Raw genomic sequence first — 17,734 nt, 5'->3', positions numbered from 1 at the left:
GAAGACAACGGCCGGGAGAATCGAATGCCCAATTTCTTCGTGAGCTACGGGTACTCGGCAGGGCCTGTAATTGCAAGGCTGTATCCGCCGCGCAGTATACATAGAAACATAGAAAACTACAGCACAAAACAGGCCCTTCGGCCCCACAAGTTGTGCCGAACATATCCCTACCTTTTAGGCCTACCTGTAACCCTCCATCCTATTAAGTCCCATGTACTCATCCAGGAGTCTCTTAAAAGACCCTATTGAGTTTCCTCCACCACCACTGACGGCAGCCGATTCCACTCGCCCACCACTCTCTGTGTGAAAAACTTCCCCCTAACATCTCCCCTGTACCTACCCCCCAGCACCTTAAACCTGTGTCCTCTCGTAGCAGCCATTTCCACCCTGGGAAAAAGCCTCTGAGAGTCCACCCGATCTATGCCTCTCAACATCTTATATACCTCTATTAGGTCTCCTCTCATCCTACGTCTCTCCAAGGAGAAAAGACCGAGCTCCCTCAGCCTATCCTCATAAGGCATGCCACTCATTCCAGGCAACATCCTTGTAAATCGCCTCTGCACCCTTTCAATCTTTTCCACATCCTTCCTGTAATGAGGTGACCAGAACTGAGCACAGTACTCCAAGTGGGGTCTGACGAGGGTCTTATATAGCTGCATCATTATCCCCGGACTCCGAAACTCAATCCCTCGATTGATAAAGGTCAGCACACCATACGCCTTCTTAACCACCTCCTCCACCTGCGGGGCCGATTTTAGAGTCCTATGGACCCGGACCCCAAGGTACTGTACTGAGACAGTACTGAGAGTCTTTCCCTTTATATTGTACTCCTTCATCCCATTCGACCTGCCAAAATGGACCACTACGCATTTATCTGGGTTGAAGTCCATCTGCCACTTCTCCGCCCAGTTTTGCATCCTATCTATGTCCCTCTGTAACTTTCTGACATGCCTCCAGACTATCCACAACCCCACCAACCTTCGTGTCGTCGGCAAACTTACCAACCCATCCCTCCACTTCCTCATCCAGGTCATTTATGAAAATGATAAACAGCAAGGGTCCCAGAACAGATCCCTGGGGCACTCCACTGGTGACCGACCTCCATTGAGAAAAAGACCCATCTATACCCACTCTCTGCCTCCTTTGGGCAAGCCAGTTCTGGATCCACAGGGCAGCAGCCCCTTGGATCCCATGCCCTCTCACTTTTTCTAGAAGCCTCGCATGGGGGACCTTATCGAACGCCTTGCTAAAATCCATATAAACCACATCTACCGCCTTCCCTTCGTCAATATGTTTCGTCACATTTTCGAATAACTCCACCAGGCTCGTAAGGCACGATCTGCCCTTGACAAAGCCATGCTGAGTATTCTTGAGCATACTAAACCTCTCTAAATGCTCATAAATCCTGTCCCTCAGGATCTTCTCCATCAGTTTACCAACCACTGAGGTTAGACTCACCGGTCGGTAATTTCCTGAGCTATCCCTATTCCCCTTCTTGAAAATAGTAACCACATCCGCAATCCTCCGGCACCTCTCCCGTCTCCATCGACGGGAGAGGTGCCGGAGGATTTAATCTGCGATGCCTATGTTACGGGCATCGCGTCCAACTACATTCAGCAGCGACTGCTGGAGCAAGGTGGGCTGGACCTACCGAAAACGGTGGCGCTCGCTGAATCCTTAGAGGTGGCCTCCCGTAACCTCGAGGCTTACTCACCCGACCACGCAGTCACATCGTGGGCACCACGGCCGCTGCCACCCCAGTATCTAGGAGGGCCGCAGACTTACGCCACACCGCGCCTCACCAACGACTCGACTGCCACGGCTGTTGCAGGTCCGAAATGTTATTTTTGCGGCCTGGGGAAGCACCCCCGACAACGCTGCCCGGCAAGGGAGGTGTCCTGCTCTGGATGCGGGAAGAAGAGCCACTATGCTAAAGTCTGCAGGGCAAAGTCGTCCTCAAAACCCAACAGTGCCGCGTGCGACCCGAGGGGGGCCGCCATTTTGAACGCCATCGGCCGCGTATGAGATGAGGGGGCCGCCATTTTGAACGCCATCGGCCGCGTGTGAGACAAGAGGGCCGCCATTTTGGACGCCGGCAACTGCGGTCGACCACCCTCCAGGATCAACGGTGGCAGCTGTCCAGCTGGATCAATCCCGTCCGCATCAACTCGCCAGGTCGATGATGGACATCATGCTGAAGGGCCACGTGGGAAATTGTTTGTTCGACTGCGGGAGTACGGAGAGCTTTATCCACCCCGATACGGTGAGCCGCTACGCCCTTTCCGTGCGGCCAGTTAAACAATTTCCTTGGCCTCAAAGTCCCGCTCGGTGGATGTCCTCGGGTACTGTGTGGTGACCCTTACGGTTCGGGGCACTGAGTACGAAAATTTCAAGCTCCTGGTGCTGCCACACCTCTGCGCTCCTGTACTCCTGGGGCTCGATTTCCTGACCCATCTCAGGAGTGTCACGTTGCAGTACAACGGGCCTCTTCCCCCGCTCTCCGTCTGCAACCCACAGTTCCTAGACTGCCCACCGCGCCCCACTTGCAGCCTCTCGACCCTTCAAGTCACCCCTCCCTCACTTTTTGAACACCTCACCTCCGAGTGTAAGCCTATTGCCACCAAGAGCAGACGGTACAGTGCCGGGGACAGGACCTTCATCAGGTCCGAGGTCCAGCGGCTCCTGAAGGAGGGGATCATTGAGGCTAGTGCTCGCCCCTGGAGAGCACAAGTGGTGGTGGTCAAAACTGGGGAGAAACACCGTATGGTCATCGATTACAGTCAGACCATTAATCGGTACACGCAGCTGGACACGTACCCACTTCCGCGCATATCCGACATGGTCAATCAGATTGCGCAATACCAGGTGTTCTCCACTATTGACCTTAAATCAGCATACCACCAGCTCCCCATCCGCCCGGAGGACCGCCAATATACTGCTTTCGAGGCGGATGGCCGCCTCTATCACTTCCTTAGGGTCCCTTTCGGCGTCACCAACGGGGTCTCGGTTTTCCAGCGTGAGATGGACCGAATGGTGGACCAGAACGGGCTGCGGGCCGCCTTCCCGTGCCTGGATAACGTCACCATCTGCGGCCATGATCAGCAGGACCACGACGCAAACCTCAATAAATTCCTTCACACGGCTGCTCTCCTTAACCTGACCTATAATAAGGAGAAGTGTTTCTTCCGCACTCACCGCCTCGCCATCCTGGGGTATGTAGTGGAGAACAGGGTCATTGGCCCTGATCCTGACCGCATGCGCCCCCTCAGGGAACTTCCCCTTCCCACCAGCCTCAAAGCACTGAGGAGATTCCTGGGCTTCTTCTCATACTACGCCCAGTGGGTCCCTAATTACGCGGATAAGGCCCGTCCGCTTATCAAATCCACCCTTTTTCCCCTGTCGGGAGAGGCCCGCTTGGCCTTCGACCATATCAAAGCGGACATCGCGAAGGCCACGATGCATGCTGTGGATGAGTCAATCCCCTTCCAGGTGGAGAGCGATGCGTCTGACTTCGCCCTGGCCGCCACCCTTAACCAGGCGGGCAGACCCGTAGCCTTCTTCTCACGGACCCTTCAGGGCTCGGAAATTCGACACTCCTCTGTCGAGAAGGAGGCTCAGGCCATCGTCGAAGCAGTGCGACACTGGCGCCACTACTTAGCTGGCCGACGGTTCACCCTGCTCACGGACCAACGTTCGGTGGCTTTTATGTTCAACAACGCGCAGAGGGGAAAGATTAAGAATGATAAGATACTGAGGTGGAGGATTGAGCTCTCCACCGACAATTATGATATCTTATACCGGCCCTGGAAGCTCAATGACCCTCCAGATGCCCTGTCCCGCGGAACATGTGCTAGCACGCAGGTGAACCAACTACAGACTCTCCACAATGACCTCTGTCACCCGGGAGTCACCAGGCTCTACCATTTTATTAAGGCCCGTAACCTGCCCTATTCTGTTGAGGACGTCCGGTCTATAACCAGACACTGCCCGGTCTGCGCAGAGTGTAAGCCGCACTTCTATCGGCCGGACAGGGCACACCTCATAAAAGCCACCCGCCCCTTTGAACGCCTCAGCGTCGATTTCAAAGGGCCCCTTCCTTCTTCTGACCGCAACATCTATTTCCTTAACGCTATAGATGAGTAGTCCCGATTCCCCTTTGCCATCCCCTGCTCGGACATGACCTCAACCACGGTCGTCAGGGCGCTGCACAGCTTCTTCACGCTGTTCGGTTTCCCTAGCTACATCCATAGCGACCGGGGATCCTCATTCATGAGCGATGAGCTGCGTCAGTACCTGCTCTCTAAGGGCATAGCCTCGAGTAGGACCACCAGCTACAACCCCAGGGGAAACGGACAGGTAGAGAGGGAGAATGCGACAGTCTGGAAGGTCGTTTTACTAGCGCTACGGTCTAAAGGTCTTCCAGTCACCCGCTGGCAAGAGGTCCTCCCTGATGCACTGCACTCAATTAGGTCACTCCTGTGTACGGCCACCAATGCCACCCCCCATGAGCGGATGTTTGCTTTCCCTAGGAAGTCCTTCTCGGGGATCTCACAACCGTCGTGGCTGGCGTACCCAGGCCCGGTTCTGCTCCGGAGGCATGTGCGGCCCCGTAAGCCGGAGCCCCTGGTCGAAAGGGTCCAGCTCCTCCACGCCAACCCCCAATATGCCTATGTGGCGCATCCCGATGGGCGGGAGGACACGGTCTCTATCCGGGACCTGGCGCCTGCGGGTGCCCCGGAGCCCACTCTGACCCTCCACCCCACATCCCTAGACTCCTCTGTTGTTCAGGTAGCACCAGGTCCGCTTACTTCTTTGCCCCCTGTATGCAGCTCGCCTGAGCCCCCGGAGTCACCACGCAGTACCCGACCAGAAGGGACGATGGCGGAGTCGAGCGGATTCACCCTGCCACCTGAAACAACACCACAACCGGTACTACGGCGGTCACAGCGACGGATCAAACCGCCCGACAGGCTGAACCTGTGAGGGGGCGACGTCTTACTTCAGCCATGACTCTTGTATATATTTCATGCCTCTGTATATACTGTTCCACCCATCTCACCCCCGCCGGGCTCTTGTTTTAAAGAGGGGGTGAATGTGGTGACCCACTGTAACTACGTATTATATGCCTGGACACAACCCTGCTGCGCCTGACCCGAGACTCCTCCCTTTCCACCGGTCGAGGTATAAAGGTAACGGTTCCCCCCCTCTGCCTCAGTCTGGGCCAGGTTAGCTACAAGGGTGTGTTCCAGTTCTTTGCGATTAAAAGCCTGTTGTTTTCACTCACTCGCTGGAGTCCTCGTAAATTGATGGTGTATCAGAGGGTTAGAGAGACCTCCCCAGATACAGGAGTGTGTGTGTGAGAGAGAGAGGGTTAGAGAGACCTCCCCAGATACAGGAGTGTGTGTGAGAGAGAGAGAGGGTTAGAGAGACCTCCCCAGATACAGGAGTGTGTGTGTGTGAGCGAGAGAGAGGGTTAGAGAGACCTCCCCAGATACAGGAGTGTGTGAGAGAGAGAGAGAGAGGGTGAGAGAGACCACCCCAGATACAGGAGTGTGTGTGTGAGCGAGAGAGAGGGTTAGAGAGACCTCCCCAGATACAGGAGTGTGTGTGTGAGAGAGAGAGGGTTAGAGAGACCTCCCCAGACACAGGAGTGTGTGTGAGAGAGAGAGGGTTAGAGAGACCTCCCCAGATACAGGAGTGTGTGTGTGAGAGAGAGAGGGTTAGAGAGACCTCCCCAGATACAGGAGTGTGTGTGTGAAAGAGAGAGGGTTAGAGAGACCTCCCCAGATACAGGAGTGTGTGTGAGAGAGAGAGGGTTAGAGAGACCTCCCCAGATACAGGAGTGTGTGTGTGAGAGAGAGAGGGTTAGAGAGATCTCCCCAGATACAGGAGTGTGTGTGTGAGAGAGAGAGGGTTAGAGAGACCTCCCCAGATACAGGAGTGTGTGTGAGAGAGAAGGGTTTGTTGTGGGAAAAATCCACTAGTAGTCAGACTTTGAGATTCAGAAAATACGATTTATTAAACGGAGCTCCGTGGAGACAAGGCACATGGTCTGTAGCAAACCTTCTCTCAATAGTATGTCGGGAGCGGTTCATTTTTATACTCTTTACACAATGGGCATACCGGTGATTCGAACATTATCACATCGTTTAAGTGAGTACAAGTATTTAACATTTTATGAATGGGTACATTTCCCCATGTTTACAAGAGTACAAACAGGTATAGACATTTAGCATTTTATGAATGGGTACATCTCCTTGTGTCTGTATCTATCAATGGCTCGTTTTGTCTCGTTCAGGTGCTAATCGCATTCATATTTCCCGCCTTCCTTTAACATTAATCTAAGCTCTTTGTTTCGGGGTTTCCTTATCTTAAATGATGTTTGACCCTTGGCTTTGGCTTCCTGAGGTGTTTGTTTGCTATGAGTCACTGTCTGTGATTTGGAAATGGCTTGTCTGTTAGGTTTTTCTGAACAGCAGGAGCCTGTGTCTACTCTTTTGGCTTTCCCAGTTAACCCTGTGTGTGCCAGGCAGCCATTTTAGAGTGTGCTTTCTTGTATTGCCATTTTAAAGTGTGCCCCCCTTGTATTTTCCCCTTTACAGTCCCTCCTGTTGGTCGGATTATAGCTTGGACAATCCTCAGACCAACAATCATACATTCACATCTACAGGTCTTCGTTCTTCTCTCCTTCTTTGCTTCTTTTGATGTCTTTATTTCTTCCAGTATCTTCATTTCTTCTGACATCTTCGGGGATCTTCATTAGGGGTTCTTCTTCGATGTACACACTGGCTCCTGCCACAATTCTTGTCAACATTATTTTAAAACAGGCTTTAAGGCATCCCACAGTCAGACAACAGACAAGTATAATGACAATGAGTATAATCAACCCATGTAACAGGTACGATTCCCAGGATTCTCCCACCAGCCAAGCCAGCCAACTACCTCCTCTTGTGGGTCCCTGTCTAAAGTCATCGAGTTGCGTCCTGATGTCATTGATGACTTGTGTAATATTGTAAGACTCATCTGTGACATGGGTTATGCATTTGTTGCTTATGATGGCACATACTCCCCCTTGTTGTGCTAACTGGTAGTCCACCGCGTATCGTGTCTGCTGACCATACAATCTTAATTCAGCCATTTCTTGGTTAACAGCCTCCAGTGCTTTTGAAGTGCTGTTTCCCAGGATTGTTAGCCCACAAACAATATGGTTTCTATTCTTTGCTCCAATTACCCCAGCTGACCCCCCTAGAGATAAAGCTCCGAGGAACCCATACCCCAGTGAGGATCCTAGTGTACCCGGGGCTTCCCAGTCAGCGCAGAAATCCCTGCTAATAGCCCGGGTTACTATTCTCCTCCGAATGTACCCCTTCTGAGGGCATGGAACAGTCAGTGTCCCGATTGTGAGTTTGCTCATACTGCCAATTGTTCAGTTTATTTGGCTTCCCGTTTGATCCCACCACCTGGTAAGTATCAAAGGGGTCTGTCCATTTGGCTGAGCTTACGTGAGTTCCATTACATTGCCCGCAAATAAGTTGTCTTCCCGCGGTTATATTTAAACATTTCCATTCGTCATAAATACAAGTAATCTGTCCCTTGTTAACCCGACAATGTTGACGGACACACTGTGTCTGTATGCAAGAATCATTCTTAGGGACTAAGGCATAGGCACATCCCCATCCCTGTCCCGTAAAACAAAGCGGATAGCTTGCAGTATCTGGGCAAGCTTTTCCTCCCACCTGTTGGGACCCCCCGCATGTAGGATTTGTGGGGTTTACAAGTCCCACACATCTCCCCTGTAAATCTCTTTTATATTTGCCAATTTGTCCCTTACAGGGTGTCTCTGATGTATCTTCAGTATATAAGTCATGAGGGGTCCACCCAGGGGTGGCTACAAATAGGGCTTCTCCCGATTGTGTTAAGGGGTAACATACAGTTCGATTCCCGTGTAAATGTATGTGAGCTTTGTAAAACAAATTATCTTCTAGCCAAGTCAGATTTACAGTTGCCACAACGCAAAATAATACAATTACATACGCGATTACATACATATTCGCAACAGTTATAAAACTTAACACTACAATTCAATTTTTTACAGTTTATTTCATTTATTAACCCGCGCACGCCAGCCGCTCTTGCTTGCAGTCTTTGCCTGTGTTGAGGAAAGCAGTTCTGTTAGTTCATCAATTTCGCTACTTCTCCCCTTTGTATAATTTCAGCTGCGTCCAGTGCTTCCAGACACCTTTCCCTCTTATGTCTATACAGGCACAGGCGTCCCCACGAATTATAACTTCATATGGCCCATTCCACTTTGGTGCAAACCCTGGTTTGTCGGGTAGTGTTTTCACTAGGACGCGACTTCCCACTGTTGGGACGTCAGGGAACATTTCCAGCTCTCTCTCTGCGTCCTTTATTTCCTGATTGTCTTTTTCCAATTTGCGCATCCCTTTTAGCTGGGTGCTCAGGTCCAGAACGTATCTCCTGATTTTATCTTTTAGTGGACCGACATCGGTCCCACCTGTTATGATGCTTTCTGGTAATTGCATCGCCCGTCCTGTCATTAGCTCATAAGGGGTTAATCCGGTTGTCCGGTTTGTGGTAGCTCTTAATTTCTTTAAAATAGTGGGCAATACCTCTGTGCACCTTCTCCCTGATGTCTGCATGGCTTTAGCTAGTGCATTATACATTTTAACTATATATCCCCCTACCATAGAAAGCTTAGTGTGAATTAAATAACACTTTGTACTGGCCTTTTTTGGCTGCAGTTGGACATCCATTCATTTGTCTGTAATCTTATCAAAAGACATCGCTTTCCCCATTAAAATCACATGCCATACGGCTCCGATCTTTATCTGATATACTCTTACATTATCTCTAATTTGATCATTTGTTTGCGTGCAAGCGCTACACCACAGTACTTCACAAAATAATTATGTCTTTATCAATATTCAATATAGTATATGAATATATCATACAAAGTTGGTTAAGGCTTTTCAGGATTTGATGTTATTCTTGTGTCTATATGGCAGTGCTATACTGTACAATAAAAATAATCAAGCGGCAGTTGTATCATACCACTTTACACATCGTAACCGTGATATCCAAACCCTTTTAATTCAAGCCGTTTCCATTTTTAAACTGAGCTCCAGATCAAAACCCCTGCACTCTAGGAAAAGTAACAGGCGCCGAATCAAAATCAAAGCAGGTACAATACATACCAGTTATTTGATTAGGAACATTTTGGTTTCTTAACTGGCGGGATTTTAAGCTTTGCAGTGTTTTTATATTTGGCAAACCTTGAACAATAAATGGCACATGAAATTCCGACGGCAGTACATAATTTTAACTAGTTCAAATCGCGATATTCTGCGATTAATACTGTATTTCACTGACTTGATATACTTTAAACTGACTCATAGACAATATATTTACCTTATTCTTTTGTTCCTGCTTTTCTACCTTTCCACAAAATAACTTATTTTCTTCTCTTAACTCCTCAACTAACTCTTATAATTTCTACTTCAAGACAAAGGAAAGAGCACATGCTTCCTTCCAAGGTTTAAATTCTTTCTTAACATTAAAACATTAAAGCAAACAACAACAAAACATCCACGCAACCACTTTGTTTAAACACACACACACATGGAAGCTTCCAAAAGTCATTCCACAGCACATCCTTTTCCATTCAAGCTTATCATTTCAAGCTGGGATGAGTGTAAAACATTCAAAGAGAATACAGAACATTGATTAAGACAGTCGCTTTTATTCTTCTTTCTTCCAAACTGTAATTAATTCAAAACAGAAGTAAATTCAAGAAATCCTATCACTTTAATCTTTAACAGTTTTAACACTCTCCCAGCCCCCTGAGGCTAAACCAAGGTGGCTTTTGCTACCAAATAAACCTGTTGGACTTTAACCTGGTGTTGTGAGACTTCTTACTGTGTTTACCCCAGTCCAACGCCGGCATCTCCACATCATGGCTAAACCAAGGTACAATGGACTGCACCCACTGCCTGTAGCAAACATTCCACAGAAACAAACAGGCTTCTGCAGATTGTGTTAACATTATTCCTATTTTCTTCGTTCTGTTTCTTTTTACTTTATCTATCCACTTTCTCTGCTGCTCTAAGGTTTGAGAAGTATCCCAGCCATCCTTTTGCATTCTCTTTATTAACTCCTTCCTGTCTGTCATGTAGATTTCAATCAGGGAACCTGCAGATCCCCTTTTAACTTCACTATCGGCCATTTCGCAGATTTCACTAACCCCGGCCACGATTATTCTTTAGTAAAGTGTGCTCTCTACCGTAGGGACTTCACTACCCCTGGCCACGATTATTCTTTAGTAAAGTGTGCTCTCTACCGTAGGGACTTCACTACCCCTGGCCACTATTACTATTCTTAGTAAAGTGTGCTCTCTACCGTAGGGACTTTACTACCCCCGGCCACGATTATTCTTTAGTAAAGTGCTAACTACCGTAGAGACTTCACTACCCCCGGCCACTATTGCTATTCTCACACCGTGTTTTACTGCCGTTACAGGGTTTTAAGTTGTACTCACGGCTTCCACGATTCCCACCTCGGCAAGGTGCTTCTCCACCGCATTCCGGTTTAGGTCAGAGTTGATCAAACTCCTGTTCCGCCCCGCTTTTCACAACATTGACAGTACAGTTCCCAACTTTTCAATAACTTTCATGCAATCAGCTGGCACCTCTGCGTCTGTTCGCCACGACAGAGGGTGATGTTAAACCGACTTCTGCCCTTTTGTGCTTCACAATCCTTTAGTGCCCTTGGTGTCTCTCACTCACTTCAATTCCTGACCTTCACGTGGCAGATTTCTGCTCTTAATAGCCAGTCTAAGGCAGAGGTTTTGAGACAGGCACTACCTTGTCCTTTTGTCGATCAGCACAAATCACAGTTATTTATTCCTATCAGCAGTTAGTACTTATCACTATAACAAATACTATCACAAATACACAGTACAAATATTTCCCCCTTATAAACCGTATTTTCTGATCCAGTCCAATTGTCACAGATTCCGTGATCTCTACCCCGGTTGCGACCGTGGCCAATCGGTCTCACCAGTAATAGGATCCTAGCCGACTACGCCATTTGTTGTGGGAAAAATCCACCAGTAGTCAGACTTCGAGATTCAGAAAATACGATTTATTAAACGGATCCGTGGAGACAAGGCACTTGGTCTGTAGCAAACCTTCTCTCAATAGTATGTCGGGAGCGGTTCAATTTTATACCCTTTACACAATGGGCATACCGGTGATTCGAACATTATCACATCATTTAAGTGAGTACAAGTATTTAACATTTTATGAATGGGTACATTTCCCCATGTTTACAAGAGTACAAACAGGTATAGACATTTAGCATTTTATGAATGGGTACATCTCCTTATGTCTGTATCTATCAATGGCTAGTTTTGTCTCGTTCAGGTGCTAAACGGTTCCCTCGCATTTATATTTCCTGCGTTCCTGTAACATTAATCTCGGCTCTTTGTTTCGGGGTTTCCTTATCTTAAAAGATGTTTCGACCCTTGGCTTTGGCTTCCTGAGGTGTTTGTTTGCTATGAGTCACTGTCTGTACTTTGTAAGTGGTTTGTCTGTTAGGATTCTGGCTTGACGTTATTTCTGAAAAGCGGGAGCCTGTGGCTGCTTTTCTGGCTTCTTTCCCAGTTAACCCTGTGTGTGCCAGGCAGCCATTTTAGAGTGTGCTTTCTTGTATTGCCATTTTAAAGTGTGCCCCCCTTGTATTTTCCCCTTTACACTCTGTATCTAACCCCATGCTTTACCAGTCCTGGGAGTGTTTGATGGGGGACAGTGTAGAGGGAGCTTTACTCTGTATCTAACCCCGTGCTGTACCTGTCCTGGGAGTGTTTGATGGGGACAGTGTCGAGGGAGCTTTACTCTGTATCTAACCCCGTGCTGTACCTGTCCTGGGAGTGTTTGATGGGGGACAGTGTAGAGGGAGCTTTACTCTGTATCTAACCCTGTGCTGTAACTGTCCTGGGAGTGTTTGATGGGGACAGTGTAGAGGGAGCTTTACTCTGTATCTAACCCCATGCTGTACCTGTCCTGGGAGTGTTTGATGGGGACAGTGGGAGGGAGCTTTACTCTGTATCTAACCCCGTGCTGTACCTGACCTGGGAGTGTTTGATGGGGACAGTGGAGAGGGAGCTTTACTCTGTATCTAACCCTGTGCTGTACCTGTCCTGGGAGTGTTTGATGGGGACAGTGTAGAGGGAGCTTTACTCTGTATCTAACCCCGTGCTGTACCTGTCCTGGGAGTGTTTGATGGGGACAGTGTAGAGGGAGCTTTACTCTGTATCTAACCCCGTGCTGTACCTGTCTTGGGAGTGTTTGATGGGGACAGCGTAGAGGGAGCTTTACTCTGTATCTAACCCCGTGCTGTACCTGTCCTGGGAGTGTTTGATGGGGACAGTGTAGAGGGAGCTTTACTCTGTATCTAACCCCGTGCTGTACCTGTCTTGGGAGTGTTTGATGGGGACAGTGTAGAGGGAGCTTTACTCTGTATCTAACCCCGTGCTGTACCTGTCCTGGGAGTGTTTGATGGGGACAGTGTAGAGGGAGCTTTACTCTGTATCTAACCCCGTGCTGTACCTGTCTTGGGAGTGTTTGATGGGGGACAGTGTAGAGGGAGCTTTACTCTGTATCTAACCCCGTGCTGTACCTGTCCTGGGAGTGTTTGATGGGGGACAGTGTAGAGGGAGCTTTACTCTGTATCTAACCCCGTGCTGTACCTGTCCTGGGAGTGTTTGATGGGGGACAGTGTAGAGGGAGCTTTACTCTGTATCTAACCCCGTGCTGTACCTGTCCTGGGAGTGTTTGATGGGGACAGTGCAGAGGAAGCTTTACTCTGTATCTAACCCCGTGCTGTACCTGTCCTGGGAGTGTTTGATGGGGACAGTGTAGAGGGAGCTTTACTCTGTATCTAACCCCGTGCTGTACCTGTCCTGGGAGTGTTTGATGGGGACAGTGTAGAGGGAGCTTTACTCTGTATCTCACCCCGTGCTGTACCTGCCCTGGGAGTGTTTGATGGGGACAGTGTAGAGGGAGCTTTACTCTGTATCTCACCCCGTGCTGTACCTGTCCTGGGAGTGTTTGATGGGGGACAGTGTAGAGGGAGCTTTACTCTGTATCTAACCCCGTGCTGTACCTGTCCTGGGAGTGTTTGATGGTGACAGTGTAGAGGGAGCTTTACTCTGTATCACCATCGCCACCATCCAGGACAAAGCAGCCCCGCTTGATTGGAACCACATCCTCAAACACCCACTCCCTCTGCCACCGACGCTCAGTAGCAGCCGTGTGTACCATCTACAAGATGCACTGCAGCAACTCACCAAAGATCCTCAGACTGCACCTTCCAAACCCACGACCACTTCCATCGAGAAAGACAAGGGCAGCAGATACATGGGGAACACCCACCACCTGCACATTCCCCTCCGAGCCTCTCACCGTCCCGAATGGGAAATATATCGGCCGTTCCGTCACAGTCGCCGGGTCAAAATCCTGGAATTCCCTCCCGAACGGCATTGTGGGTCAACCCACATCACGTGGACTGCAGCGATTCAAGATGGCGGCTCCCCCGCCACCTTCTCAAGGGGCGACTAGGGATGGGCATTAAATACTGGACAGCCCGCGATGCCCGCGTCCCAGGAATGAAGGAAAAAATCTAGCACACCCTCTTTTTCAACGGGCCGTGTATTCCACTCTCGACGAGGGATTAATGTGCATTGGACAGGATGGAGAAAATGAGCAGCACCTTAATCCCACCTCCATTTCGCCATTCTCAGCGGCACGGTGGCACAGCGGGTTAGCGCTGCTGCCTCACAGCGCCAGGGACCCGGGTTCGATTCCCGGCTCGGGTCGCTCTCTGTGCGGAGTCTGCACGTTCTCCCCGTGTCTGCGTGGGTTTCCTCCAGGTGCTCCGGTTTCCTCCCACAGTCCGTAAAATGTGCAGGTTAGTTGGATTGGCCATGCTAAATTGCCCCTTAGTGTCCAAAGATGTGTAGGTTAGGTGGATTGGCCATGCTAAATTGTCCCTTAGTGTCCAAAGATGTGTAGGTTAGGGGGATTGGCCATGCTAAATTGTCCCTTAGTGTCCAAAGATGTGTAGGTTAGGTGGATTGGCCATGCTAAATTGTCCCTTAGTGTCCAAAGATGTGTAGGTTAGGGGGATTGGCCATGCTAAATTGCCCCTTAGTGTCCAAAGATGTGTAGGTTAGGTGGATTGGCCATGCTAAATTGCCCCTTAGTGTCCAAAGATGTGTAGGTTAGGTGGATTGGCCATGCTAAATTGTCCCTTAGTGTCCAAAGATGTGTAGGTTAGGGGGATTGGCCATGCTAAATTGTCCCTTAGTGTCCAAAGATGTGTAGGTTAGGTGGATTGGCCATGCTAAATTGTCCCTTAGTGTCCAAAGATGTGTAGGTTAGGGGGATTGGCCATGCTAAATTGCCCCTTAGTGTCCAAAGATGTGCAGGTTAGGTGGATTGGCCATGCTAAATTGCCCCTTAGTGTCCAAAGATGTGCAGGTTAGGTGGATTGGCCATGCTAAATTGCCCCTTAGTGTCCAAAGATGTGCAGATTAGGTGGATTGGCCATGCTAAATTGTCCCTTAGTGTCCAAAGATGTGCAGGTTAGGTGGATTGGCCATACTAAATTGCCCCTTAGTGTCCAAAGATGTGCAGATTAGGTGGATTGGCCATGCTAAATTGTCCCTTAGTGTCCAAAGATGTGCAGGTTAGGTGGATTGGCCATACTAAATTGCCCCTTAGTGTCCAAAGATGTGCAGGTTAGGTGGATTGGCCATGCTAAATTGCCTCTTAGTGTCCAAAGATGTGCAGGTTAGGGGGATTGGCCATGCTAAATTGTCCCTTAGTGTCCAAAGATGTGCAGGTTAGGGGGATTGGCCGTGCTAAATTGCCCCTTACTGTTACGGGGACTAGCTAGGGTAAATACGTGGCTTACGGGGATAGGGCCTGGGTGGGATTGTTGTCCTTGCAGGCTCGATGGGCTGAATGGCCTCCTTCTGCACTGTCGGGTTTCTCTGATTCTACGAGGAAGGGCAGAAGATTTTTTTTGTGGTTTTATTCGGGCATGATCGGCAGGGGCTTGGAGGATCCGAAGGGCCTGTTCTTTGTTCTTCATGAGATTTTTAAACAAATTAGAACGGCAATCGCGATGCCAAGGGGATGTCTGTGGCACAACCTCAGTCCCCAGATGCCCTTTGGACGTTTTATTCCAGCCGGGAGAGTGGAGAACAGCTCTGAATCGAATGGACCTCAAATGTAAAGGCTGCCTGGTGAAGCAGTCTGTCTGCCCTGCGTCCAAGCAAGCTTCAAACCTGTATCCGTTTGCCCCCTGAACGGGCTACATTGCTGGTTCAAGAAGGGGATGGCAGATGGAGTTTAAACCGTACAAATGTGAGGTGATGCATTTTGGAAGGTCTAATACAGATAGGAAATATACAGTAAATGGCAGAACCCTTAAGAGTATTGATAGGCAGAGGGATCTGGGTGTACAGATACACAGGTCACTTAAAGTGGCAACCCAAGTGGAGAAGGTAGTCAAGAAGGCATGCGGCACGCTTGCCTTCATCGGCCGGGGCATTGAGTTTAAAAATTGGCAAGTTATGTTGCAGCTTTATAGAACCTTAGTGAGGCCGCACTTGGAATATAGTGTTCAATTCTGGTCGCCGCACTACCAGAAGGATGTGGAGGCTTTGGAGAGGGTTACAGAAAAGATTCACCAGGATGTTGCCTGGTATGGAGGGCATTAGCTATGAGGAGAGGTTGGAGAAACTTGGTTTGTTCTCACTGGAGCGACGGAGGTTGAGGGGCGACCTGATAGAAGTCTACAAGGTTATGAGGGACAGAGCGGATCGTCAGAAGCTTTTTCCCCAGGGTGGAACCGAGTCAAGTGTGCAAGCCAGCATTTTAACACTCCTTTTAAGGAAGTTTTCAATCATGTGAAATGTACCAAACATCATTAATTCTCAAGTTATTTGATGCTGTAGAACAAACAGCAATATCCTTAGCAAAGCCAACATTCCAACAGAAATTGTATCTGTAAATGCTTTTGAGACAGGTTCAATGTATGATCACAGCTGGACACATGTCCCACCCTCTGTCTTGCCAGCAAAGGATAACTTGCCAAGGAGAAAAAAAAAACAGTGTTTGGTCAACAGTGTGTTTTAGTCATTTGCTACAGTAAAGGTTTGTGAAATCTTGACCAGTTGTCGGATACAGCTGACAGAAATTAACACCACAACATCGAGGAAAAGACAACAACAGCATCGACAGGAGGAGGACAACGAGAAGGATTGGGGTTCGAATCCCAGAGAGTGTTCATCCACATGGGTTCAAACGGGGCAGAGAAGGAGGTCCCTCTGTCTGGATGACAGTTGGCGAATCATGGCTGCCTTGGGAATGCCCAGACCTCAGGCCTCATCCCGCGTCTTGTAAAGTTGAGCCAGGACTTCTTGCGCCTCCTTCACCCCGTGTTCAGCCGCCCTGGAAAGGAGTCCCTCCATCTCCCTGATCCGAGGAGGAGGGGGGAGAGATTGCGAGGGTTAATCACTCGGAGAGCGGGATTTGCGAACTCACAACCACCTCAGTCGCTAAGACAAACTATTCCCATCCTCTGTAACATGTCCCAGCATTTCCACTGACTCCAGTCCCCCACACACCCTCCCTATCTCGGTAACCTCCTCCAGCCCCGACACCCCCTCCCTATCCCCTGTAACCTCCTCCAGCCCCTACACCCCTCCCTATCTCTGTAACCTCCCCCAACCCCCAACGCCCCCTCCCTATCCCTGTAACCTACTCCAGCCCCCTACACCCCTCCCTATCTCTGTAACCTCCTCCAGCCCCTACACCCCTGCCTATCTCTGTAACCTCCCCCAACCCCCTACACCCCCTCCCTATCCCTGTAACCTACTCCAGCCCCTACACCACTCCCTATCTCTGTAGCGTCCTCCAGCCCCTTCACCCCCCCACCTCTGTAACCTCCTCCAGCCCCTACACCCCTCCCTATCTCTGTAACCTCCTCCAGCCCCTACACCCTCTCCCTATCTCTGTAAATTCCTCCAGCCCCTACACCCCTCCCCATCTCTGTAACCCCCTCCAGCCCCTACACCCCCTCCCTATCGCTGTAACCTTCTCCAGCCCCTACACCCCTCCCTATCGCTGTAACCTCCTCCAGCCCCTACACCCCTCCCTATCTCTGTAACCTCCTCCAGCCCTCTACACCCATCCCTATATCTGTAACCTCTTCCAGCCCCTACACCCCTCCCTATCTCTGTAACCTCCTCCAGCCACTACACCCCTCCCTATCTCTGTAACCTCCTCCAGCCCCTACACCCTCTCCCTATCTTTGTAACCTCCTCCAGCCCCTCCACCCCCTCCCTATCCCTGTAACCTACTCCGGCCCCTACACCCCCTCTATCTCTGTAACGTCCTCCAGCCCCTAAAACCCTCCCTATCTCTGTAACCTCCTCCAGCCCCTACACCCCTCCCTATCTCTGTAACCTCCTCCAGCCCCTACACCCCTCCCTATCTCTGTAACCTTCTCCAGCCCCCTACACCGCCTCCCTATCTCTATAACCTTCTCCAGCCCCCTACACCCCTCCCTATCTCTGTAACCTCCACGAGCCCCTACACCCCTCCCTATCTGTGTAACCTCCTCCAGCCCCCTACACCCCTCCCTA

The 17,734-nt window shown here is 49.8% G+C and overlaps 1 protein-coding gene across 1 annotated transcript in view; it reads right to left on the bottom strand.

Annotated features, from left to right (window-relative positions):
- Positions 1-16,204: 16,204 nt before the first annotated feature.
- LOC144488430 (uncharacterized) overlaps positions 16,205-17,734 on the bottom strand; it is a 38,095-nt gene continuing 36,565 nt past the window's right edge. The window contains exon 5 of the mRNA XM_078206503.1: positions 16,205-16,562. Coding sequence (XP_078062629.1) covers positions 16,466-16,562 — 97 coding nt within the window. The 3' untranslated portion in view covers positions 16,205-16,465. The remainder of the gene's footprint in view (positions 16,563-17,734) is intronic.

Source organism: Mustelus asterias, unplaced genomic scaffold (assembly GCF_964213995.1).
Source record: "Mustelus asterias unplaced genomic scaffold, sMusAst1.hap1.1 HAP1_SCAFFOLD_1559, whole genome shotgun sequence".
NCBI lineage: Eukaryota > Metazoa > Chordata > Chondrichthyes > Carcharhiniformes > Triakidae > Mustelus > Mustelus asterias.
This window is presented reverse-complemented; position numbering and strand designations above follow the sequence as displayed.